The sequence below is a fragment of the Hippichthys cyanospilos genome, chromosome 10, assembly GCF_059441005.1.
Source record: "Hippichthys cyanospilos isolate Australia breed blue-spotted pipefish chromosome 10, RoL_Hcya_1.0, whole genome shotgun sequence".
Classification (NCBI taxonomy): domain Eukaryota; kingdom Metazoa; phylum Chordata; class Actinopteri; order Syngnathiformes; family Syngnathidae; genus Hippichthys; species Hippichthys cyanospilos.
In genome coordinates, this window is record NC_142378.1 from 13,411,786 (window position 1) to 13,438,905 (window position 27,120).

The 27,120-nt window shown below is 40.0% G+C and overlaps 2 protein-coding genes across 5 annotated transcripts; both read left to right on the plus strand.

Moving 5' to 3' along the window:
• The first annotated feature begins 873 nt into the window (after positions 1–873).
• acer1 (alkaline ceramidase 1) lies at positions 874–6,695 on the plus strand. Its single transcript, XM_088426052.1, has 7 exons — positions 874–1,028; positions 1,566–1,678; positions 1,788–1,902; positions 2,728–2,866; positions 3,242–3,379; positions 4,769–4,906; positions 4,977–6,695. The coding sequence occupies exons 1-7, from the start codon at positions 1,022–1,024 to the stop codon at positions 5,152–5,154; spliced, it is 828 nt and encodes a 275-aa protein (XP_088282178.1). The 5' UTR covers positions 874–1,021; the 3' UTR covers positions 5,155–6,695.
• A 3,455-nt stretch (positions 6,696–10,150) lies between these two features.
• mllt1a (MLLT1 super elongation complex subunit a) lies at positions 10,151–26,190 on the plus strand. Of its 4 annotated transcripts, none has more exons than XM_088425661.1 (12): positions 10,151–10,263; positions 16,068–16,248; positions 17,673–17,755; positions 18,302–18,445; positions 18,559–18,684; positions 20,968–21,621; positions 21,742–21,832; positions 21,948–22,059; positions 22,238–22,337; positions 22,631–22,708; positions 23,040–23,111; positions 23,339–26,190. In XM_088425661.1, exons 1-12 carry the CDS (start codon positions 10,252–10,254, stop codon positions 23,465–23,467), a joined length of 1,782 nt encoding a protein of 593 aa, XP_088281787.1. In that variant the 5' UTR covers positions 10,151–10,251; the 3' UTR covers positions 23,468–26,190. The 4 variants fall into 4 exon arrangements, with proteins under 4 accessions (XP_088281787.1, XP_088281789.1, XP_088281788.1 ...); XM_088425663.1 differs by having other exon boundaries at positions 22,631–22,699; XM_088425662.1 differs by having other exon boundaries at positions 21,745–21,832.
• Positions 26,191–27,120: the final 930 nt, after the last annotated feature.

The window sequence follows — 27,120 nt, forward strand, 5'->3', positions numbered from 1 at the left end:
CCAGCCAATTGCCGAGCACACACGGACGAACAGCAATTTACGCACTCAATCACACTTAGGGACAATTTAGAGTGTCCAATACACCTACCATGCATGATTTGGAATATGGGAGGAAGGTTTTAAATGAATGAATTATTCTTGTTTGAACAAATATGATTGTTGTTCCTGTTCCTGTTATTATTATTATTATTATCATTATTATTATTCACATTATTATGACAATCGTAAATGTAAAAAGAAATGTACACTTCACGGGACTGGGGAGAGCGTGAAAACTCCACAAGGATGGCAAGCTGGAATTGCACTACGGACGTGCTGATCACTCACCCACCATGCTGCCCAATCCAAGTTTAGTTTCTGGCCATTACTCATAGCAAGCCTAGGTAAATTGGTGGATTGTGTCAGAAAGGCATTTGTTGTTTAAAAAAAAAAAAAATTAAACCATGTAACGGACTGGCTTTTGCCGCCTGTAATTGGGCATGGGGGGTGGTCTAAACTCACCTCATAGCTTCAGAATAACTATACTCTGGTATGCTGTTGTTGCATTTCCATTATATTTACTTACCAATATTTACTTTTATTTATGTATTGTTTTACATTAAATGTTAAGACAAAACTGCTATGTAATAAATTATATGTCCTCATTATGTGAGGAATACTTCAGACAAACACACACGCGCACACTTGCACAAACACACCACTGGCAGCTGGACCGGTTGAGCTTCCTTTCCGCACAAAGACCTGTGCACAGACATACAACTGCACCTTCTATTAGTCTCATCTGTTGTTTTATTCCATAATGCTGTTTTATCCAGCAAACAAACCTTGGTGGTGATTGGTTCTTTCCATATGGATTGTCAAGTGGTGTTAAAAGGCTGTGCATGCTCATTAGTGATATCACAGTCTGGTGCAACAAGATCGCGAGCGTCTCCATGCTCCACCCTGCCAAAATTCACCTGTTGAGTCACCTGGAGCCTTGTCGCATTTCTACGCTGGAAGCAGTGGAAGCAAGAAAAACGGCATGGGAGGTAGGTAAACGTTCCTGATGCTGTTGTAAGTGTACAGTATTGTTTGTTCTTTATTTTACATAGTACAGAGGCACGATTTTAAAATGAGTGCTCTCACTAAATTGAGGTAGGAAATCACAATTTCATGCTCATCTAACTAGATATAGCTAGGTCAGTAGATACAGTATAATCTAGTCAAATCTAATCTAATGATACATGATATTTACTTCAACCCAAGAAAATGTACTGTTTTCCTCAAAATACTTGCTGTGCGTTGCTCATAATTCTATGCTTCATGGGAAAATGAATTATTGCAAAGTATCATCTCAGGTTCCAGTCAGAGCAGATTTTCACTTATTGCATTTTATTTAAAAGACACTGAGGCCTTTGAAGCCAGCAAAGGTATATTTGAATACAAGGGCACAAAGGGAGAGTCACTTTCCATAAACCACCCACAATAACTCCCTCAGTTCGCATGCATGCTTTTTAATGTCCAGCTGACCATTAATCCCTCAGTTTTTGTTTTTGTTTTGTTTACCTGGAATTTCTGTCTGCCAGGTGTTTACTCAAGTGAAAGAATGGCTGGAGTTTTCTCCTATGAGAGTTCAGAGATCGACTGGTGCGAAGACAACTACAAACACTCTGAACATGTGGTGGAGTTTTTTAACACTGTGAGATTTGTTTTTTTGTTTTTTTTATAGTCCACTCTGTCTATTGTCAATTAAATACAGTGATACTTGCTTGTATTCAAAGGTGTAAAGCTTGTTTCTTTTCTCGCAGCTAAGCAGCTTCATCTTCTTCATCATATCGCCCATCATGCTCTACCTTCTTCATCCTTATGCCAAAGAGCGGAACTTGGCAATCCACCTGGTCTGGGTCATGATGTTGTTTGTAGGTAAGTCCTTTTTCCTACATCCATCCGTGAAGGCTTTATTTACTAAAAGTGAAAAGTTAAAATTAGATGAAAAATGTCACTTACTGTCAATTGGAAATGACATCACATGCTCTAGTGGTCATTTAATGACCATTTGTTGCATCCCTGTTTAGTCACACACACCTGTATTGTATCTGGTGACATGAAATTTGCAAGTTGAGCCGTGGTTGACTTATCAGAGAGCTGAATACATACATGAGATGTAATGTCAACAAAGTCAACATTTTCTGTTCTCTGAGTGGTCATGGAGAGGTCGATCAAAGAAAATCTTTCTTCTGTTCTGATTGGTCATGTGACATGCAAAATGAGCCATGATTAAATGTTCTCTGAGCTTTGAACAGCTGTGATGTCATTTTCACTCGACAGCAAGTGTCAAAATGGCCCCCAGCGAGATGAATAAAAACGAGAAAATTTGATCGCTTCATTTGTATTGCAGAAATGCAGTATTAATCAGAGTACCCTGTTGAAAGTTTTTTTTTTTTTTTTTTTTTAACTCTGCCTACCCTTTAAGAATCAATTGATGCCACTTTACTTATTTTTCCATGATGCCGCTGTTGCCACAGAGCCTTTGTTGCACTCTATTTTTAGGACACGATCAAGCATTAATATTTTCCACAATCTGTATATATATATATATATATATATATATATATATATATATATATTTTTTTTTTTTTTTTGCTGATCTGATCACTGATATGTCTATCAGTGTCTAGAAGTATCAAAATTAGAGTTTCTACGTGATGTGAAAAGTAACAACTTTTCATGATATGATTCTTCTTGCAGGTATGTTCTCTGCCTATTTCCACATGACTCTTAGTTTTGTCGGTCAGATGCTGGATGAGTTGTCAATCTTGTGGGTGTTGGCGACGGGATACGCCATATGGTTCCCACGCAGGCAATTCCCATCTTTTATAAAGGACAGGTAAAGCAACACCAATCCAACAGCAACTGTATTCCAATCTGCGTCACCATTCAAGAGACAGTTATGCTTTCTCACTCTAATACCTTCAGATAAAAGAAAAGCTATTAATTAATTGAATACACGCCATTCTGAAACCTAACCTGTGCCGGCTGAGGAGCCTGTCTGACAGCTCCAACAGGAGTCACTGTCAACAAAGCACAATACAGCGTTGCCACCTTTAACACAAAGTGACAAAAAAGATCTTATTAGAAGTGAGCTCCACTTCACCCTTTATTAATAATTAACTGTGAGATGGCTTGGAAAACTTAATGAATTTTTAAAGAATGCCTGAAACTATCCTGCGTGTCCATAATTTTTTTCTTGTGTTATGGACAGATCCACCTTCTCAAGGCTCATCCTGCTGGTTACTGTTGTCACTTCAGTGTCCTCCTTTGTCAAACCTACTGTCAATGCCTATGCTCTCAACTGCTTCGGTCTGCACACGCTCTACATTCTGGTTATTGAGATGAGAGGGTATGACACCAATTTTCAAACTGCAGCTTTTCTAGTATGTGGTATGATGCTTACGGTGTTTCCTGTAGTGGTGTGGGTATCAAGATAGTATGGCTTTCTAAAAGACCTCTACACACCATTGAGATTTTTCATGGTCAAAACCACTTTTCTGCCAGGTTCTGGGGTGATCCTTCCTGATCACTCAAGGCTAAAATTTGTAAATGGTGATTCTTTACATCTGTTTGCAGGTAGCAGTCCCAGTGGTACTCGCCTTCCATCATTGTCAGTTTTTGGGAGGTTTTCCCAAACTGTAATCAATGACCTGTTGGTCCGTTAGCCAATTATTAACATATTCACTTGCGTCACCAAAACCTTTCCCAAGAAAGCAACAATCAAACCTCCATCATCCTAACCCTAGCAGCCTTTTCTTTGATCATTCAATTATTCTGACAAAGTAGGCAAGCTTCGGACAAAACACTAATTACACATCATAATGTCTGGCATGCATGCATCAACACTTATGCTTTACATTCATGTAATGTGTTCCCTTGGCAGTAGACTGCAATAAGCAATCATGCCCGCTAGAAGGCATACACATCATGGTGTCTAAACCATTTACAGCAGGGGTGTCCATTGTGTCTGTTGCGGTTGATTGGAGGCCCGCCTAACTATTGTTAGTCGATCGCATGAGGTTGCACTTAATGGGGGGAAAACAAAGCTCAGCTGAAAATAAGAACATTAATCGAGGGGAAAAAAATAAACTGCGTTGTTTACATCGAATTCCGCTCACTGGCAGATCGTGATAACATCCTTGCGTCTGAGAGAAACTTGATATCTAAAGCATCCCCAGGCTGTTCATTTTATACATTACTTCATATCCCACCTTTTTTTTATTTCAAAGCATTGTCTGGCTTCCTCAGAATGTTTGACAAAATGACAGTGGCTTGACGGGCAGCAGATTCTCTACGAGTCTCATTTAACTTCTGGGCCAACAAACTCAAAAAACAGCTCCAATATTCCCTCAGAGCAGTTACTTCCCGGTAAATTTGTCTATCGTTTTACTCTGCCCTGCCTGAAAGGACACGGACAAGTAAACTGAAATGGCTGGGAATTATGCAAATGAATCTTTGATAGGTTTAGTTTTGATTGTGCAAATGCTACACTAATACTCTTTTTCATTCACGCTGACCAAAATGTCTTGATAGAATAATTTCCTTTTACAGTACATATTAATAATACAATTATGGTACTTATTGTGTCCATTTTAATAATTTTCACAGTTCACAGGAAATGCATTTGCATTGTCTCTGATTATTAAATACACGACGAAAAAATCATTAATGTCACAGCCTATTCATTTTGGCATTTCTGATTAATAGTTGCACCATTCTCTTTGATCATATTTTTTAGCTGTACAGACCAGAAGGCTTTGAGACTGGCCAAATGGTCTGTGGGTTTGTGGATTCTGGCTATCTCCTGTTGGATTAGTGATCGCTTTGGCTGCAGATTTTGGCAGAGGCTAAACTTTTGCTACTTGCACGGTATCTGGTAAGTTTGTGTTATGTCATTTATGCAACGTAAACCCTGATTTTTTTAATCTACTTTAACTATCCCCCAGGCACATTTTAATTGTGATCGCTGTGGCATATGGCAGTACCTTGATAGCTTACCTGGATGCCAACACTGAGATCCCCTACTCATTGCCTGGACTACAGTACTGGCCCTGTGACAAATTAGCTCTTGGATTACCTCATATTGTATTGAGAGGTACACCTAAGACACTCAAACGGTGCTAATGAATTTCAGTGTGCAGTAAATTCTCACTTAACGTTATTAGAGATAATTGATGGCAGGCCAGGATTATATCTCATCCGATATGTATAAAAAATAAAAACTGTGATTTAAAAAAATAACTTCAATGTGATTAAAAAAAAAATGTTCTGCGCATTTCATAATCACATTCAATGTATACTTTCAATAGCAGGCACGCGTTTGGAAATACCTTCAAAATCAAATAGTCTCAAACACATTAGCAGGTCGAGACATTCAACCTATCACCTTGAAAATACACAGCAGGGAGTTGAAAGTCATTGCAGGTTATAAAGCATCATCTACATCTGCTGAGAAAATGCAAAGATATGTGATGATCATCTTTGCAAAATGTGCCTATTTTGACTAATATAACATTTAGAACAGTGTGATGTGAGTACCATTTTTAACTTTAGAAAGTGATTCCTTAAGTCATGCTGGATGACTTCACTAATGAATTTCAAGGCAGGAAAACAAAATTGACTTTGAAGGAGTTTCCAAAATTGGACTGGTACAACTGTATATACAATATGCATATGGAGTTTCAAATGTCACTTTATTAAAAGGTACACAAAGTTCAAAATGAGCAGTTTTGCATCTCTGTTTGCTGTCAATTTTAGACGTCATGCCTCGTGTAAACCCATGGAATCACTGAACTAAGTCCTTGAGTAATGCGGGTACTTCAACTATGCAAGAATTTATACTCCCATGTTTAGTGTTCATTTGATGTGCACTGATATAATCACATAATATGCCACCAATGCGCTATTTCAAATAAACTCTCCAAAATGCTTCAAATTAAACATGCCAAAAAACGCATGGGCGTCAACTCAATCGCCTCAACCTTTTATTTTGAAATATTTCCTTCTAGCTGTGTTTCTTTTCTGATTAGCTTGACTCCTGCTTGTGATTCTTGTATCCGAAATTGGTATGATCACATTATAGTTATGCTGCCATTTTGTGATATGGCAAAAGTGTGGCTGCTAATGTGAGGACGAGACGTATAGTGCATCAAAATGCGGTCGGACATTTCAAACTCACATCAATTCATCGAAGCAACATCTAGTCAATTTTAATAATTGATTATAATGCCATTATTGTTTAATTGAAAAAAAACAGTTTGGAGGTGTCAAGGATTAACCTGCAAAAAAAAAAGAAAAGAAAATTGCTCTTCAAAATAAGTCAGTGATTTTAACTAAATTTTTGTCTTGTGGATTCTAGAATAATTGTTTTCCCAATACTTGAATGTTTGAATGTTGTTATATTGAAAGCCTGCTCACAAAAGCAACCTCTTTATAAATCATGTCAATATTATAGATACTCTGAGTGTATAAATTAACCTATGTATTTGGATGTTTCTCATTTACACAAATGTCTGTCAAATTAGTTAAATGCAGTTATGTTGATATTTATTTGAGGTCCATGCATTTTTAAATGCATTTGATGAGGTGGTTAATTTTTCATTCATAGAATTATTGCTCTTGTCATTTGTGCTCACAATAATTAAGCAATGTGTTTATATGGGTTTTCTCTGTAATATACAGTACTGTACCTTATGTTGTGAATTGTCTTGCAAAATAAAAAACAATCAAAAAAACACTTTGCGTAGTGTTGAACTCCTGTGCTCGATATAAAAGACATGATAGAAATGGAAAAGATTTTGCTCCGTGTTAAGGCTCAACAGTGACCTCCCATGGACTCACGATGGCATCATTAAAAAGGAAAAAAAAAAGTGAATCTGGAATCAATTATAGTAATTGCTGAATGGTTGGTTCCCAAATGGGTGAAACGTGAGAGTTAAAAGAATAACAGTATTATTTCTAGTTTGGTTTAAAATCAAAGGCCAATGTATTTTGTTCAGTTGGATACCAATATTGCTACGTTGTAATAAAAACAATCTGTATATTAAAACACACAAATCTTAGGAATCATCAATATGTAGACAATAAACAAATGTGAAAATACGATTTTAATTCAGGAAGTAAGGTTATTATACTCAGTATAAATAATTCAAAACTAGCTCAGACTAGAGTAGCAAACCGTGCCATTGGCTGTAAACTGTGTTCCAAATTATGCATTTAGGATTCAAGTTAACAGTTTCGAATTTCTTTTAAATCGTATATTGTTGTTCCTTCTATTTATATGACTGATTTCAATCTAAAACCAGTTTGGCCGGTTGTTTCCAGGGTAAGCCCAGTTAGCGCAAAATTACCTGGTTGAGCATTTCTGATATGGAATATTAAAAGGGCAGCTATTAAATATCACACCCGGCAAGCAGGTATTTTGAGGCTGCTGATGGTTTCAATGCAGAATCCTCTAAAGACTGTCAGTTGTGCAGAAAGCTGCATTTTGACCACCCCTATTAAATTTCACACGGACAAATGTTTGGAATGGGCTCAGAAATACAGAAATCTTCAAACATGCTGTGTTGCTTTGGATGGTCCAGATGGATGGCATTATGTATGGTTGGTTGATAGCTGCCATCTCCCAGCAAGACTGCAGCAGCAGGGAGGAAGGGGAGATTATCATTAGGAAAGATGGCAAAAAAAAAAAGAATTTTTTACATTTTTTCAAAGGTTTCAAGTTTTTTAAAGTTCTGAATAGTATGGAATAATTGAAAAAAATACTATTGTAATTGTGATGGTCTTGCTCAATGAAATCCAGATTAAATCTTATAGAATTGTTACAAAATATGTATTTGTTATAAAGTTGTATTATGTAGGAACATTAAAACAACATCCAAAATATGCATTTTTTTAATTTGAAACTTGATTTATCCTTCATAGGTGGATATCTCAATGCAGGTTCACACCAGCGCACCAGAATGACAGTCAGTAAACAGACTGACTGACTGACAGTCAAGCCAGTGCAAGCGTGGTGACCTTTTGAGCCAAAGTTGGGGCAGAATAATCTCACATCAAAGTCTAGCCCCAGAGACATGTCTGCAATGGGCACGTATGCCCTTTGAAGACACAAGATCACCTAACACATTTTTTTCACGCCTTAGAAACCTTACTCTATAGAAAATATGTTGTGAAATTATTTTAAAAAAAAATAACAGTGGTTGTCAATTTTTGGTGTGTGTGTGTGTGTGTGTGTGTGTGTGTGTCTTTGCTACCAAGGGGCAGCAGAGTAAATGCATCAAGCAATTCATCAGTCAGTGAATCTGATGCAAAATTATTTACAACTGAAGTTTGGGGAACGCAATGTGAGAAAGCACAAAGTAATATAGATGGGGTGAAGATCTATGAATTATTTTCCAGTTGTGTACTACAGATGAATGGTAGTCACCATGCCTATCTGATGGGATTTTTTGTATTTTTTTTTATTAGATTGTAAATGTTCAAGAAAAGTGATGACACACTTGTCACTACAATGCCATGTGATTTGTCTTGTAAATCATCAAGAAAAAGCTCCAATATTAATAGTGAAAAGAAATTAAATACAATACCTATTCATTTTTCATTATTGTAAATATAATGGTAATGACAACAAGCATAGATTTTTAAAAAACTATATTTATACGTAATGCCATGTGTGAAAGGTCATCATTAATAATTACTGGTACAATAATTCTTGTGGTTAATTATTACTGTTTTCAATTATCTCACTGAGTGTCCACATAGGGTTTAAAAAAAATAGCACGTACCAGTAATTAACTTTTATCATCATTGCCCAGCGATGGTGATTAAGTAAGACATTATGGAATAAAGATGTTTATCATTGCTGCGCCAAAGATACCATAATTAAAATGATAATAAAGCTCTTGCATGTGAAATGTATTTCACGTTGTCCTTTTGTTCTGTTCCATTCTTTCCAAATGAAAAGAGGGATTATGGACTTGATGTCTCAATGCAAGTAAGACACACTCATGTCTGAAAGCCAAGGTGGGATTCCTTCTCTGCTTTGACTCAAAGACACACTAGATTATATAGGGGAGGAAGTATAGCCACAGTGAGAGAGTGGTGACCTTGTGGGCCAAAGTGGAGACCTAATAATCTCACTTCAAAGTGGTCCAACAGAGAGATGTGACACCCACTGACTGCTAAGGGGAAAAAAAAGACAGCCTGAATCTGAACACAAGCTGCTCAAAGTTTTTACTTATTACACTGGGGTATTCTTGTTGGTTCACTAATGTACTCTAGTACATCTAATTACATCATTAATCAAGAATAGGTCATATACTCCCTATGAAGTGGTAGATAATGGATAAAGAGTATATATGGGTGATTGAAAGGATTGTTTATAGTACTTATAAATCAATAAATCGATGCGCTGACTATAAATTAGAATGTTATCTAGAAAAATTGTAAAAGTCTGCCTAAACTTGTATCCTTTTTAATCTTAACAAAATAAAAATCAACTTTCGACAACTGTAAATTATTTTTCTGTTGTTTTCACTGGTTACAGCTTAGTCTAAAACAGAAAAAATAACCAAGTGCAGAGCCTTTTTTCGTGGGGTCATTCACAGCCACCCCCACCCCCACGGTTTCACCTCATCACTAGAGTGCCAGCGATATATAAATTAAGTTTTCTGAAATTATTATTTCTCATAGTTCTATATGGAAGCAATGCATCACTATACCAGAGCATTTGCCCAGAGCACATTTTATCTGAGTGCTTTGTTTAGTTTTCAATCCGCTAGGGTTGTAAAATTCAAGAAGAAGTACATCGTATTTCACATATCGATGTTCTGCATCGATCATAACATTATTCATTCTTAAGTATCAATTAACACCATGTGCATTTTACAATTGAATCAGAGCAGCAAACCATTGGGACATCTCCCCTGTCACTCGAGAATACCGTCACAAAAGCTTTATTTGTATTTGCAGGAAGGATCCGTGCCCGCCTTCTGATGGGCTCTGATTGGCTGTTTTCAAGAGAGCCTAGGATCCTCGCTCTCCTATTGGCTGAGGGTGCTTTCTGTTTGGGTTGCCTTCCAGCGGACCGTCTGGATGGGGAGGGGAGCTGTCTGCCTTCCGCTTCTCGGCTGGATTGACACACAATGAGGAGCCAAGGCAGGGAAGACCTCCACAAACGCCGCTGTAAATAAAAACAAGAATCGCTGAGGCCAGTCAAACATGGAGAATCAGGTAAGGTGGCTTCCCTCTCTGTTTTTGATCTCTCAACTTTTCCCGGAGAAAATACTGGCGGCTTTCTCGCTGCTTGGGCTGCAATGAATCCTCTGTTGTAGTCGCTTGAAGAGAGTGAGCAAGGGAGAGAGAGCGAGAGAGAGAGGAGGAAAAAAAAAACGCTGCTCCTGCTCCTGTACAAGTCCTAGTTGTTTGGCTCTGGAGCTATGCTAGCTGGCCACTCATACATCGGCATTTACCGCTAACTAGCTTCGCTCTACCCTGCCTCTCCATTCAGCGCCGCTGCATAGCCGAAGCCACGAACCAGCACACAAAGATGAACGACAGCATTAATATCACGCTCGATTTCGGCTCCAAGTCGAACACAATTATTAGTTCTCCCGAAAAGCTTTTGAGTGGCTATTGTGTAAAAGCTAAGCTAAGCTAGTTCATATAAGCAGTGGAAAATCGGCCCTTGGCTAAAAGCTAAGGAGCCGCGACAAGGCGCAGGGAAAAGGCTCGCTCGTCCTCCCCTGGTCGTGCTGCTCAAGACAGGGCGGGGGCCCGATACCTGTCATACTTGCCAAAGAAACCCTACCAGAACTTATCATTTTGCAATATCGATTAACGTTTGGTTAATGGTTAACGCGAGTGCACTTTTCTTCTGTAATATGCCAGAGAATATGAGGCAAATTTGGCAAAATCCCAATGTGGAAAATTTGAACCGCTCTCATGCTTTGATTGGCAGCTAAGTAGAGCTCAAGTGTCCGAAATATACCTTATTAGCGGAGGTATTATATCAAACTGTTTATGCATGATTTATTGTAATTGGATGGCGGTGTATTAAATAACGTAACTCATGCAACAACTTAGATTTGAAATAACGAACATGCAAAATAAATGCACATGGTTCTCTTCACTTGTGAAATTGGGTGTTCATTATAGACTGGCGATGCTCAAATCGCATCAGGGATGTCTTTATCAAACGTACAAATTATTTTTCATAGTGCTTGGTCTTGACCCTGTGACCCCACCCCCCCCCCACCCCATTTCTAAGCTGGAAACCAAACAAATGGCTCCACTCCCTGCCCTTCACCCTGTCTTGATTGTGTATATGTGAGAAAATGAACATTTTACTTCCACTCTATCACAGATTGTCATTGTTATTCTGGTTATTTTCTTAAAGCCTCTTTGCTTTTAAAGTGTGAGTGAGCACGTAGACGGAATGTTCATTTTACTGCAACTTTACAAATCTTGTCAATGTTTGCCTTTCGTAACGAAATGCATAGATATGCACACAGTTGTCAGTTAATGGGTTTCAGTTGGAAAGATATTTTTTGATTGTGTGTGGTCCTTTTTGCTGACATTGCTTTACAGACAACTGACTGGCCTCACTATTAGTGATTAATACCCCTATAATGTTGTGTCCTTGTATTGTAGCCAAGCTCCAATCCACTTTTTCCACTGGCATTTCGTTTAAGATGCAAACAGAAATAGTAACACAAAATAGTCAGTTTAGGAGATGCCGCGATTTTCCCTGATATCTGACAAAATTCTCTAAGGAAAGCTGTGTGTGTTCATACTTCATTTGAAGGTTTCCCAAGATGCCAGATTTTGTATTTTTGTCATGTTAAGAATAGTGGCGCATTAATTTTCTTTCTTCAATATTTCTGTGACAACCAGCTACACTGCTGGGCACCTTGTACAGTGGAAAACAAGATCTTTGGACAAATGGGTAAAATCCATTGGAGTCAGCAGCATGATCTACGTAAAGCTAGCAAAGACCAAAGTCTTCAATGTGAGGTCAAGGATGCTGCAATAAAAATGTTGATGTTTCTTAGAGGGGTGGATCGGTTGTGCTGTGGTTAGCAGGTGCGCCTCACAGTTCAGGGACCCGAGTTCAAATCCACCTCGCTCCAGCCTACTTAATGTGTCAAGTATGCATGTACTTGCATGTGCTTCCTCCCGCACTCCCAAAATATGCGTAGCAGGTATTGGACATAGTAAATTGTTGTTAAGTGAGATTGGGTGCATGAATGGTTGTTCGTCTCTGTGTGCCCTGCAATTGGCTGGCAACCAGTCCAGGGTGTCCCTCGCCTACTGCCTGAAGTTAGCTGAGATAGACACCAGCAAGCCTGCGACCCTTGTGAGTATCAGTGTCTCTAGAGAATGGATGGATGCTACTAGCATTATGAGTTAGCATTGAGGGGATTCTGTAACGGGGTGGCATGGCTCAGTGGTAGAGTCGTTGTCTCCCATTTTGACCATAGGTAAATGAGTCGTCAGTATAAAGCGCTTTGTGTACCTAAGATAGAAAAGCGCTATATAATTCTAAGTCCGTTTACCAACATTCGCTGGTTTGCATTGTTCCACATAAATGCTCATTTGCAGTTTTTCTTTGCTGTTAGTTTGATTGGCACATACTTTTCTAACAATTTGCTCGTTTTCAAACCTTTTCGTATGATTATACGTCTTTCACACTTATGAACCTATTCCACAAAGGGAAAACATGCTGGAATTTCACTAGTCTCAGAACGGATTGTGTTTGACATGGCATTAGTTGACAGTGGAATACATTACTGCAAGTTCCATGTTGCTGCTGTAGCGGAAGCTACGACAAAGTTTCCGAACCCTTCCAAACAGCGAAGTGGTGAGCTAATGGGCTCCAATCTAAATGTGTACTTATGTTGCCCAAGGCAGCTTTTATACGCAGCCAGATGTCCGGTTTCTTTTGTCCCAATGTGATCATGATCACTGGCTACCACGTTGTTATGGAATGCTGATGAGACATCGGCTGTTTTTCTTATCACGAGGCTTGTGTGTGTGTGTGTGTTTATGTGAGCTTTGTGGTTGGTATGACAGGATGATTGGTCATGTTATTGCTGATTTCCAGCTTTTTTCCATACTGGTGTTGACTTGCACATTTAAGTTTGCGTTTTGATAGGGGGGGGGGGTTTGATTAGCTACTTAATTTTATACAGCTCGTCTTCTGATTCTTCTTGCTCAGCTACTTCTCTTTCTGATTTTTCCTCCTCTGCTTCTTTTTTCCTGCTGCTGCTTCTGCATCTTCTGTTTCTTCTGCTGCTTCTGCTCGAGCATCTTCTTCTGATTCTTGTTTTCACGCTTCTTTGTCTTTTTCTGCTGCTTTTGTTTCTTCTGCTACAGCTTCTACTTCTCATGGTTTTTCTTCTGATGCTTTTTTTGTCACCTTCTTGTGCTGCTTCATCTTTTGCATCTGCTGCTTCCTCTGCTTTTTTTATTCTTCTGATTCCACTGTTTCTATTTCTACTCCCTATGCTTCTTCAGATATCTCTCCTGGTTCTTTTGCTTCCTCCTCTGCTTCTTTTTCTGCTTTTACTGTTTCTACTTCTGCTGCTTCTTCTGCTTGTCTTTCTTCTTTTTGTTTGTTGCTTTTCTGCTTTTTTTGCTTCTGCTTCGTTTTGTGTTTCTTGTGCTGCTGGTTCTTCTACTTGATCTGCTGTTTATGCTGCTACTTCTTTATCTCCTGCTTCTTTATCTTTTTACTTTTCTTTTTTTCCCCTTTTTTATTTTCTTCATCTTCTTTTCTTTGTTCTTCTACTTCTTCTGATTTACATCTTCTTTTCTTTGTTCTTCTACTTCTTCTGATTTGTCTTTTTCTTTTCCTTTTTTGTCGTCTTCTGCTTCTTGCACTTCCTCTGATGCTTCAGCCACAGAATTGCTAGGCAGAGTGCCATGTGTGTGTGTCTGTGTGTTACTGTATGTGTGCATTGCATGCGTGTCTTTCTCCGTTGCAATGTGATCACTGGACAGAGTCCCCCCCCCCCCCCCCCCCCCCCACACACACACACACACACACACACACACACAGTTAATCCCAGCAAATGAGCCACTCAACTGCTGAAGCCAAGGCCTTAAATTCTTCACTTCTTCCTGGGACATACTGTATGTACTGTGTCTTTGAGCCAACTGCCCCGTTCTGCACTCAGTACCATTGCCTCTTCACCAGTCACTACACTATGTACTCTTTACACTTTCCGCCAAACACACTTCTGTCACACCGGGCAAGTTGTCATTGTTCTTGGCCGAGAAAGATATCCCAGCAATGTACTTTCTTCACTGGACAAATCTTGGGAGATCCACTGACTCAGACAGCGCTCTACTCTTGAATGAAAAGAGAAAACCACCTAAAAGTAGTGCGACTAAATGTTGATGACATGTAAACAAGCATGCATGTAAATGACAATTCATCTGTGGAAAAAAATAATCACAACACTCATGAACAATGTGTTTTTCCAAGATAGCTAACGTGACAGGCTGTTCAGTGTGTTAAATAAACAGTTTTTACTGAGCTCTTATGTGGAGAGCCACACAGTGAGACAATTGCACTATTATTATTATGTAGGACATCTGAATCTGTCTTCATTTAAATTCATATTCATAAATTCTAAATTCTAATTCATATACATTGTAATTGTTTTTAAAACCTCTTTGGTACGCATGTAAACAACTCTGTTCTACACTGTCGAATTTGTAAGACATTTTTAGTCTCTCTTTCTATGGACTTAAAAAAAAAAGTACTGATTTTGTTTGACTTTCATTACTGGTGCCTGCCAACAAAATGTCCCATCTCTCTGAATTACCCACATTTCTGCATAAACTAGTCGTAAAATGTAATCTTATCTTGATTTACCTTAAAAGCAATAGACAAGCACAATCTATTTAAACTACCACATGCAGAATTGGGTGTTTTGATGTTTTTATTTGACACAATATGTAAACCTTCACAGTGGAGGGTGTAAACACTTTGTGATCCACAGGTCTAATGACTTCTCCCAGAGCTGGTCATGGTCACAAGTCAGTCAAACTTGAGTCCAAACAATGTGACGAGATTGAAGGAGTTGATTAAAGCTGCCGTGCCCTTTTAAAAACATGCCACAGTTTCACATTTCTCAAAAAGCAATGTGAAAAAGGCGTGTGCAGAAGTCCCATATAAACATTTTATTGTTTTTAACTGGACTTAAAAAAAACAACACAAACACTTTTTTGTCATATTTTTAAATTGTTGACCTGACAGTTGAATTTTAAAAATTATTTTATTTATTTATTTATTTATTTATTTATTTATTTTTGGGTGTGAGGGAATCTTCTCTTTGTGGCTAAATCTTGTGCCTCCCGATTTATATTCAGATGTTTTAAAACTTATCAGGCCACAGCAATCACACCCAACCATACACTGTTCTGGCAAAAGACATAATTGAACTGTTTCCTATTTCTTAGATGAGCTCGTTGGGTTGTTTGAATCAAACAGTATCTTTAGCCATTTGAAGTTTTGGAGAAATGTAAGAATACTGTTCCAAGTTAACTAAAACCAGTACTGACTCTTCATTAGGATCACCTTACAACAGTTGCCAACCTGGACTTTATGGCAGTACGCTAATTATGCATTAAATCAAGTTTACTAAACTCAGAGTGAAAAAGTGAATCCATATTTTATTTTCCTTCATAATTTGCCTTTTCTTACTTAAAAGGTTCTGAGTTTATTAGTGTTGTTTGATTTTTTTCCTGCATGTCCTCAAGAAATATAAAACAGGTTGTTATTCATTAGAACGCCGTAAAAATTTGAATGCACAAAGGATCCAGCTGAATAAACTTGACATTTATGTGATCTTGCTGTGGCCATTAAATATTCAAAACTCATAGAGAATGTATGGCATGTTTTGATTGGATGCATTCGCCTTGTTCTCAGTGTCTGTTTCTTCTCTTCTTTCCCATCTACTTCACGGACACTTTTCGACCAAATCAAAAGGGCCAAGCATTGACAGCTACTTGTCTTCTATTTGCAGTGCACAGTGCAGGTGAAGCTGGAATTGGGCCACAGAGCTCAGCTGAGGAAGAAAGTAACATCAGAGGGCTTCACCCACGACTGGATGGTTTTTGTGCGAGGGCCAGAGAACGGAGACATCCAGCACTTTGTAGATAAGGTTGTCTTCCGCCTCCATGAAAGCTTCCCCAAACCCAAGCGAGGTATGATAGCCGCAGCATTCATACACTACCTCTGAGACAAGGCACGTTTCACACTCCGCTCGTACCTAATATGATGCACTAGAGCAAATTTACTTGTTTAAGGCTGAGGATCTGAAGTAAATTACCAGAAAGGAAAAGCACTAATACAGCATTAATGCAGTCTTGTCGTCTTTGGGGCTTCCATCTCTGTTCTCAGCCGAGTAGCCCAAAGCTCCCCTACCACTGACCTGAATGAGCTTGGAGGATATGCAGTTTCAGGCTTGTTAGTCAGACAAGCCCTCTTTCTTCCTCTCTTGTGGCAGGATCTCCTCACTTAGTTGAAAAGAACCAGCAATAGCAGCAGCCACAATTTTGTTCATTCCAGTCAGATGACCGTCCCCGGCAAAAGTAGTCAGATGACATGGAGGAGGTTTACAGTCTTTTTCACATGTCTTTAAAAATAACTTAAAATCCTTATTAATTTGCGAGCTGGTATGGCTGGATCTTGATTAGAGGCGCAAAGTCCAGAAGTTGGAAGTCTTCAGTCTTCGCTATGACATCCAATAAGAAAAATGGTAGCGATTTCAGAGTGAAAAGAGGAAATAGTTTTGCCTAAGGCTTAAAACAAAACAAAAAATTACAAATAGTAAGATGTTTGAAATTCACCCAGAAATGGGATCCAATCAAGCAGTCTCCTTTTCGTCTGTCAAAAGTAAAGCAAGGCTTTTTCATTGTAACAACGGTACTCTAAATGACCAAACTGTATACAAGCGGGAAAAAGGAGCGACCTCTTCCTGTTCTGTCACCTAGCGACCATCGACAAATATGGCAAGCTTGAGTCCGGCTGCCTTCCTGCACCATATCCCACGGTGAACGCCACACAAAATAAGTGCAGTGTGACGGCCCCATTTTCATTTTTTTTTTTTTTTTCTGTGTGTGTTTTTATATGTATAAAATGAAAAGGAAAATACAGTTAGTCAGAAAAGGCCAAGCAGAACATCTGAACTTGATTAAGATTTAGTTCGAGAACTTCAAATGGTGGCAGATGTGCTCCGTGTCACTTAACGTGAGTTGAATGTGATTGGTTAATTCTTCTTCCGCACTTATTGCACAAAAGAGGTTGCACACTTATGAGAACTACATTATTTGTCGTTTATTTTTACTGCCCTCTCAAAATATATATTTTAATTCACTTCTACGGCATTTAATTAGTTGTGAGACGTTTCCTACCCAATGTACAAGTTATTTAGGGATGCTCGATATCACTTTTTTTTCCAGACCGATACAAGTACTCAACTCTTGACTAGTATTGGCCCGACACCAATACTTGGTATCATCCTTAATGTTATTAGTATTTTTCTTTCTCTCTTTTTTTAATTGATTGAGTCCAATTTGCTTAAAAAATATAATTCAGAAGAATGTTACTCCTGTTTTTGTGTCTGTAGTTTGCAAAGAGCCCCCTTATAAAGTGGAGGAGTCAGGCTACGCAGGCTTCCTCATGCTGATTGAGGTATACTTCAAGAACAAGGTAAGGAGAAAACAATTCAAAGTTTGATTGATTTTAACAGATTTGTCTTTAAGATAATGACAGCATGAGCATTTGTGCAGGAAAAATGATCAGGTGTGTCTAAAAATGTGTGTTTTTCAAACGCCACAATTTTTGCAGTAGGAATTTAACTAATTTAACTAAAAGAAGTGTTTAATTTTGTTAACAAAACACTTTTTCACTTTGTAACATCAAAAAACTGCTGAATCGAGAAGTAATCTGGTTAGCTACATGCTAGCAACCATTAGAAACCTCTTAGGCAGCCAGTGCTAGTAAAAATAAATTCAGAACAAGCAGTTAAACTCTTCATTTTCAAACTTCATTTGTTTTAGCTGCTTGACTAATAAATAGGGCGAATGACGCAGAAAAAGGTTTTACCTGAATATTGTGCTAAAGGGGATTTTCTCGGAGAGCATCACAAATTCTCTCTCCAAGTAGTATTTGTGTCCTCACTTCATGTTTATTGGATGTTTGCTTATGGCTAACTTGTATGATAAATTGATGAAATGTTGTACAAAATCTGTTTAGGAAGAGCCAAAAAAGGTGTGTTTCAACTACGACCTATTCCTGAATTTGGAAGGCAATCCTCCTGTTAATCACCTTCGCTGTGAGAAGCTCACCTTCAACAACCCCACCAAAGATTTCAGGAAAAAACTGATCAAAGCTGGAGGGGTGAGTCTACTCCAGAAAGAAAAATCCAGGAAGAATATATGTTCTTTTTTTTTCCCAGTATGCTTTGTGATTCAAACACATGTCATGCGCAACCATCATCCCTCTCGATGTAGGTTCTGGTGGTTCCAGAAGTGGCTGAAGCAGTGTCGAGGCCCAGTCCGGACTATCCGATCCTCCCCACCATCCCCCTCTCAGCCTTCTCCGATCCCAAGAAAACCAAGACCTCTCATGTGTCAAAGGTTGGTTCTGCTGCCAAGACATTGCTTGTCATCTTACAAGCACTTGGCTCAAGCTCCGCTTCCGCCTTCCTTTAGGGTACAAATCAAATTAGTAGCTTTCTGTATGAGTGGAAAAAAAAGAAATTATTCACTACTTTATCCACACCTTTATTTGTCATATGTATGATTTTGGAATGCCTTTATTAGAGTAAAACTTTGAAATTGTACCATATGCCTTTAGCAATCACATGTGCCCTCCAAGCTGTCTTACTCAAAGACTATAATTGTTAGCAACTGTCATTTAGCATAGTTGGTATGCTGATTTAGTCAGACAGATTATCTTCAAGGAGAAAATGGGAGCATCCCCTGCATCGTTCAAGGCAGCTTTATATTGATGATTAAAGCACAGTTCATACATACACTTGAAAACTTGCTGTATTTTACATAATAAAAGTACAGAATTTAAAAGTGTTTATAATGTTTATAATAAAGGTTACTGTACTCAAAGAACTTGAAGTGCTAGAAAGATATTTAAAAAAAAGCTAAACTGTGGTAGTAAAAGGTTTGGGGAAAGAGCATAGTTTTTAATCTGTATTTGAAAATATTAATCTTTGAGGAAGACTTAAAATGCAAATTATGACTATTTACACTTGAATATGGGGATTTGAGTATTTTTTAGTTCATTAACTCTTCTCAAGTATGAAAATCAGTTGCATTGCTTTATATTTCCAGAGTCAAGAATGAGCTATACTGACATTTTTTTCTCCTCAGTTTTCTTAAACATTGTCATTGTTACCACTGAACACTGGAAATAGAAGCTTTCCTACAGCTAATATAAACATTCTACAAATCCCCGTCCAATTGTCAGGTTTTTATGTTTTTTTTTTTTTTTTTTTTTACTATCACTCATGTTTTAAACAGTGAAAAGCCAGGTTGTTGAAAGGTTCTTGAAAGATATGCAAAATTTATATGCTTTGGCTACAGAAAACATTGACATGCTTTCCCCCATGCGTAAAATATACTGACTAATAAAATGTTAAATGAATACAAAATTCCCACACACAAGTTCAAATGTTTATCAGAAATGTGTTGGTAAGTAATTTTTTTCCTTTCTGTTAATGTGAGCTATTTTAGGAAGGGAGAATTAATAAACAAATGTATGTGATTGCACAAATGGCCACTTCCTCTTCTAAATGGGCAACATGCTGTGTTCGGAATTAACTAATCACATTCAGACTCATGTTAAGTGGGAGTAAGCACACACTGGCCACAATTTAAAGTGTCTCTGATTAACCCCAAATTAACTACAGATGTTCTAGTGAGTGTTTTCACTCAATTTTTTGAGTCACGCCTCCCAGCGCAAGCCATGTTCAGGAAAAGGCTTCCATGGCATCAGAAGGATTTCATTGTTCAAAGATGTATCAGCAAAGGGGAGGGGTACAAAATAAGTGCCAAGCATTTAATATGCCATAGTACACAGTGAAGACCAAAAGGCACGAAAACGGTTCAGGTAGCCTGCCAAAAGGCCAACAGCAACATTGAAGGAGCTGCAGGGATTTCTGGCAAGTTGTGGATGTTAACTCTTTTAGTACCAAGTGTTATCATAAAAGGTGACCTCTAGAGGGCCAGTATATTTAGCATTTTCACTCACCTTTCAAGGTCGAAGGAATATTGTGTGCTATGTCTATGTAACTATGGGTGGTATCATATGAAAGATTGATTCTTTTATTCCTTTGAATTGCATGTAGATGATATCTGTGTTGTAAGTGTGGAAACACTGCCATCCATAGGTCACAGTTATTACTACAGTACTCAATTGGCTTATATTAGGTAAGCATTAGTCAAGTGTGTCCCCATAAAAAAGGTATTTGGCGAGAATTTTATCATCTATTATTGTTATTACTATTTTAAAAGATGGGAATTCTCTTCCATGGCACTAAAAGAGTTAAGTACACATGACTCCACTCTCCTGTCTTCTTCATATGTCTCCGCTGTGGGGTAGGATGGCAAGATGGAAACTTTATCCTTCATTCCTCCCAAAAATTCAACTAACACATTCACTGCTAGAACAGTTACAATGAATCCTTGACGTCTATAGCCGCCACTGGCATAGAATGAGTTACTCGTGTAAAAATTTATGAAATGGTTTATTTCAAACATATTAACAGTACAAATTTTGTAGATATTTTTTGCCTTCTATGGCCAAGATTCCCCGTTTATCCCAAGCTGTTGTAGAATATGCGTGCAGAGTTTTGGGAGAATAGTAATGCTTTGACGATCCTCTTGTTTGTTTTCAACCTTCAGGAACCCTGCAAAGAAGGAGGGGGGGGCAGCAGCAAAGGACCCAAACCGCACAAGATGACCAAGGAGCACCGTGAAAGACCCCGAAAAGACTCGGAGAGTAAAGCCTCGTCCAAAGGGGACAACGACAGAGACGGGAGCAGCAAAAGCGGGCGTGACTCGTCGTCGTCGTCTTCGAAAAAGCCATCAGACATCAAGGTTAAAGATGACGTCAAAGTCCTGCCCAAGGCTGCCTTCAAGGAGCCCAAACTCACCCTGAAGGAGTCAAAGATGGAGGGCATGTCTCCGAAAGGAGGGGGGGCCGGGAGCGGAGGGGGTGGCGGTGGAGCTGGGGGAGGAGGAGGAGGGGGTCCCGCAGATTCCAAAGCTCCCAGCAAAAGACCCTCCACTGTGGACTCTCCCAAACCCAGCGCGAAAAAGCAGAAAAAGGGCAGCTCTGAAGGGCCCAAAGGCCCGTCTGGTGGCGCCTTCACAGGTTCCCCTCGTGTGTCGTCGTCATCATCCGCAACTACTCAACCCTACGCAGACAAGAAACACTCCAAGGATAAAGGCCGCTGGGCCAAAGGCAAAAACGATACACAAGATTTAAAAGAACCCAAAAAACTTCCCGAGTCGGAAGAGTCGAACTCAGAGGATGAAGCGTCTTCAAAGTCGGAGGTATGATGGGCCTTTTTGGACCGCTTTTCAAAATCATCTACCTGATCTGTATCGAAATAAATTTCCCATAGTCACTTGTATCAAAACCGGAGCCAACCCATCATGCCTCTCCTCCTACAGCAGTCGGCTCCTTCCAGTCCTTCCAACTCCAGTTCCAGCTCCGATTCCAGCTCAGACTCGGACTTTGAGCCGGGCCAGAAGCCAGGACAAGGTACGGCATTTTCAACTATTTAGAAAGAAACGATTGTATTTCAAATAATGAAATCTGAAAACAACAAGTCCCAAGCTTACTGAGTCGCATTTTGAGCGGTCTTTGTTTGTCCTAGGTCCCCTGCGATCCATGGTGGAGGAGATCCAGTCGGAGGAGTCGGACGATGACGACAGCAGCTCGGAGGAGGGGACCCCCGTTAAGACCAATCCCCCCAATCGCGACTCGCGGTCAGTCTTTTCATAGGAACTATTTGATTCCCTCCTTGGCGGGGCCGCGGAAATACAACCGCAGATCTCATTTCCCCCGTTTCATTCAGCAGACCTTTCAATGAAATGTGACCAAACACCACAAAGTGAACAGTCTGTGTGTGAGTGACCTCCTGACCTTGTCCCTCTCCCCTGTCAGACTCAGCCTGGACAGCGAGAGTGACAGCAGTGACGGCTCGCACCGCCCCAGTCGAGACCCCGTCCCGCCCCCACAGAAGCACAGCTCCTCCAATAATAAAGTCAGGCCTTTCTTTCTGCCTCCCTTTTAGTGACATTTTGGCAAATTAAAAGTCATTCATTTCTGAATGATGACAGCTAGTCTCAACTTATGAGAGACTGCTCCTGTTCACATTAGGCAGTTCATCACCATCTTGATTTTTTTTTTTTTTTTTTTATCAAACGTGTTTTGCAGATAATCTTTTTTGGGTTGTAGACATTCTTTTTTGCAACAACCTCCATTTGTTTTTGTGCTAACTTTCTTCAATCTCTTGTGTGTGTCTGCGTGCATGCGTGTGTGTTTGTTTGTGTGCAGGTATCTGGCAGAAAAAGTCCAGACTCCTCATTCCGTTCCGAGAAGGTGTTGAAGAAGGGATACGACAAGGTAGGAAGGGTAAATACCTCCACTTTTTATGCTCAATTCACACACGAATCATTTGAACTTTTGTTCGATAAGTGTTTTCAAATTGATTGGTGTTCGGATGAGCTGGCGTCTAACCCTTAAAGACAGATGTCTCTTAGTGTGACGTTTTCTTACCACAGTAAAACTTCCTTCAAGTTGACATAATAACAAAATGCTGTTTCCATACATTAAATGCTTTGTTGGTTTGTGTAATGTTGTGTACTATTTTGGGAATGAAAATACATAAAGCACATTGATGTCTTAAAAAAAATGATAATAATGCGCCTGTGTGTTCAATTTTCTCTTTTCCCAAACACTCCAGGCCTACACGGAAGAATTAGTGGACCTGCATCGCAGATTGATGGCTTTAAGGGAGCGTAACGTCCTGCAACAGGTGTGTCTTTTCTTTCTCTTGTCTCTCATGGTGTTGCTTTCAACAGTTGCATAAGAAACAATGATTGAGTCCAAATTTGGGTTTTGATCTTTTAATAAAAACATCCATTTTTTTTCGCATTTCCTCAGTGGCTACTGATGCGCGTTGTCATTACTGACACCATTTTCCATCTATTTTGGGGGATTTTTGAACAAAAGAAGGAACCTAACTGTGTTTGTGCGTCTCAGATCGTCAACCTGATCGAGGAGACGGGCCACTTCAACGTGACCAACACCACCTTTGACTTTGACCTTTTTTCACTGGACGAGTCCACCGTCCGCAAACTACAGAGCTACCTGGAGGCCACGGCCACGTGACAGCGAGCCCGGCCGGAGGTCGCCGCATCTCCTCGACGGGCAGCCCGACTGAATCGCTAACTGGCCAGCGACCACACACTCACGCGCAAGAACAAAGAAGCACACACCTCGACGCCGCGCTGGCGGAGTTTGACGGAGGAAGACGGGAGGGAGTTGAAAATGGCGGCGGGTGAGGGAGTCAGCCACAAGACAGGAATTTCTTTTTCTGGAGCGCGCACCTGCGGAATTCAGCCCTCGCGCTCCTCGTCGTCGTCGTCGTCCTCCTTCGCCTTCCCATTCACACTCCTCGCCGGCCGCATCACTCGGCATGCCATCCCCCCTGAAGTCAACTGCATTCGGCCTTCACAGTTACTGACTTGCCATAGTTTAGGAAGGAGGAGCGCGCGCGCGCTTGGACGGCGACCGCGCCGTCCCGTCCCGTGCGTTGTGTTGACTTTGCCCTTGCACTGAAAGCCGAGCCGTGACCTCCCGCCAACAGCCTCCTTCTCCGAATGCAATGACCCCAATCCATGTCAGCGTGCACCAAAGGGCTCCACTGCTGGTCGCTGATGCGCTCCTCAATTGCCTACTGGTGGGTTTTTAAAACTAACAAAAGTAGCCATACTCGTCTCCCGGAATCCAAAAATAAGGAAAAGAAAAAAAAAAGAGGGAGCCCTTCGTTCCCCTTTCTCCCCGCTTTTTTTTTTTTTTTTTACATGTTATTTTTCTACAAGTGCATTTTTGTTTCTACTCCCAGATTTGCTGTTAAATGACCTGTGAGCTATGAATGTATATCGCTTTTATTTTTCTACGCCCAACAGCAACAAGCCCACTCTAGTGCCTTTCTGCAGTGTGAAGTGGGTGTTAGGCATCCCCCCCCCCCGATCCGCTTTGGGAAGGGAGAGGGGCAACCAAGTGTTAATCGGGCTGCCTGATTCTTCAGTATTGTCTTAATGGCTTCCTTTTACTTCCTCAGTGTCCTCGTAGGCCGCTGACCCTCATAGCCATTTTTCTCGTCATCTCTGTAGAAACTGTACAATGTTTAAACTGGTATTCATGTGCTTGCTTTCTGCCACTAGCTCAGTGTTTCATATGGGGTGGGGGGGTACATACTATGAACTAGAATTAGAAACTGTTGATTTGGGCTGCTGTGTGTGTTTTATTGAGTGGTTTCTCTCCAGGAAAGATGAAGCAAAATAGCACTGAATTAGCAGCTAGTGGAATTCACTTTACAAGTTACATTATACGGTATATCATAAAAAGCAATCGGATAGGAACACAAATGTGCACACAAGGTTTGGAATTGCCATAGATGCCGCAAGATGGCAGCACTACTTTTTACATTAGACAGGGCAACGGCCTGCCTAAGTGAAGCGGCTCCCCTCGCCTCAGCATCCTTGGCACCGAGATGGCAGAAGGTAGTTGAGAGAAAGGCCACACAGCAGCCCGTCGATATCGAGGTCCACACCTTCACCGAGCGCGTCCTTCGCCGCTCTGCCTTTCGTGTATTTATTCTGTGTAGCTTTAATACGCGCCTGTCGTGAGGGCCGAACCTCTGCTCACTGTAAACGCCCTTGATTCCAAATCCCCCTCCCCCCGACCACCCAGCCTTGTGCCTCTTTCCCAAAAAAAAAAAAAAAAAAAATCTCAGCTCGACTCCCAGTCAAGCCCGACTTCCTTTTCTCAGTGTATGTCCTAGTTCATGAACTCTGACCGTTTGACCTGCTACTCTTTTAACCCCTTGTGGAAGCGACTGGGTTACTGGAGTGGATGTTGACCCAAGAGAAGCCCCGCAGTCTATACACACAGTCAATGTTTTATTTATGGACCTCTGCACTTTTGGGCTGTGATGACTTCAGTACTTAAATAGTTACCCAAACTGTATTTTTAAGGATTTTATACAATATTTACATGCAATATGATAATAGATTTTTTTTTCTTCTGCCAATGTGGTTTTATTTAATTGTCTTGAATTCGGGCATGTTCTGTCACTATTAGTCGCCAACATACATGCCTCGCGAAGCTATTTTTTTTTTCTAGCCTGAACTGTTTTTTTTTTTTGTTTGTTTGTTTTCCCCCTCCCTGGGACATTCCCTTGTAATGTTTGTGTATCTCATGACAGCTGAGCACCAAGAAGCAGGTGTCACAGATGTTTGCTGGATGACCTCAACTTAATCACTGTCTGCTTCCAGTCACAATAACTGGACTCCAGAGAGGACGCCACACTTTTGTTCAGGGAGCTGTTAAGCTAAAAACAAACAAAAATGTTATTATCCTTTGGTTTTCCTGTACTTTGATTGCTGTATGGTTTCATAGATGATGCGCTCGCTCAGCACAAACACATCATAGGAAAGGAGCAGGACTGCACTAGACAAAATTACACTTGGACAATACAGCTGAGGTCAATAATCTACTGTGTGCATCTTTACACCGCAAAGGAAAAGAAAAAAAGAAAAAAACTTGAGAATCCAAATGTTGATCCGGGCAGGGCACTTGTGTATTTATAAAGGTTATTCTTTTCTTTGACTTGGTTTATAAAGGGGAGCGCAGGTGGCATCATCCGGATGTGGTCAAGGCAGAACAAACTTAACTGGAGGGCACATGAGCAACTCGATTTGGTCAAACACAAACTCGGCATTGGAATGCCACCATGTGGCCATATGATGCAAGTTGTCATAGACAAAACATGTTATTTTAATGTTATTTTTTATTTTGAAGTCATAATAAAGTCATGAAGTACTGTTGTCGCCGTGTCTTCTCGTTGACTCTCGGCTGACCCGGTCACGGGGTTCATCTAGAGTTCATGCCACTGCGCGTGGGGTGAAAAGGACACGTGGGGCAAGGTCGGGTCCATCATGTGCTTATTATCCTTCGGAAAGATGTTTGACCCTTATTGCTATTGGGCTGATCAATAGACCGATGTCAGCGCACCGTGATGGACGCTACCATCACGTGACCGCAAGGTGGCCTTTATTACGTCACTGCAGCCAACGTTTACCACCGTCTCTTTGACTCGTAAAGTGATGAGCTACGAACGGGGCCAAGTGAGCTGTAACTGCTAAAAGGCACAAAATATATATATATATATATATATATATATATATATATATATATATATATATATATATATATATATATATATATATATATATATATATATATATATATATATATATACAGTATATGGCCTTTATTACGTCACTGCAGCCAACGTTTACCACCGTTTCTTTGACACGTAAAGTGTGATGGAACGCGAAAAAAAAAATATCGACCAAACCTTCATAGGAATGATGCAAAGAATATCACACGACAAAACAGCAATTTTGACACCACTGAAGTGGAGCCGCTAGAGGGCGTGACGCTAGAGGGGTTGAGCAGTTTTGTGTGAGAACACTAGGGGGTGCAAAGTCGAGCCGTGACAATTGTTAATGAAAACATCAACGTTCAAGATTTATGTCAGTGTGGCCAAATCCGGTCCTCGAGAACCATATTCTAGAATGTTTTCAATGTTTCCGTTCAAACAACACACCGGATTTAAATCAGAGTCGTTATCAGAATACTGCAAAACGTATTAAGATAATCGAATAAGGTGTACTGGTGAAAGTGAAATATTGATAACTGGATGGCCACCCATGATTTATGTGAGTTATAGGCTTCAAATATCATCTGGAAAA

Coding starts and splice junctions, on each gene's coding strand:
- mllt1a (XM_088425661.1), top strand. Junction 16,249..17,672: donor CTTCCCCAAACCCAAGCGAG/GTATGATAGCCG, acceptor TTGTGTCTGTAG/TTTGCAAAGAGCCCCCTTAT. Junction 22,709..23,039: donor GATACGACAAGGTAGGAAGG/GTAAATACCTCC, acceptor CAAACACTCCAG/GCCTACACGGAAGAATTAGT.
- acer1 (XM_088426052.1), top strand. Junction 1,903..2,727: donor GGTCATGATGTTGTTTGTAG/GTAAGTCCTTTT, acceptor TTCTTCTTGCAG/GTATGTTCTCTGCCTATTTC. Junction 4,907..4,976: donor TGCTACTTGCACGGTATCTG/GTAAGTTTGTGT, acceptor ACTATCCCCCAG/GCACATTTTAATTGTGATCG.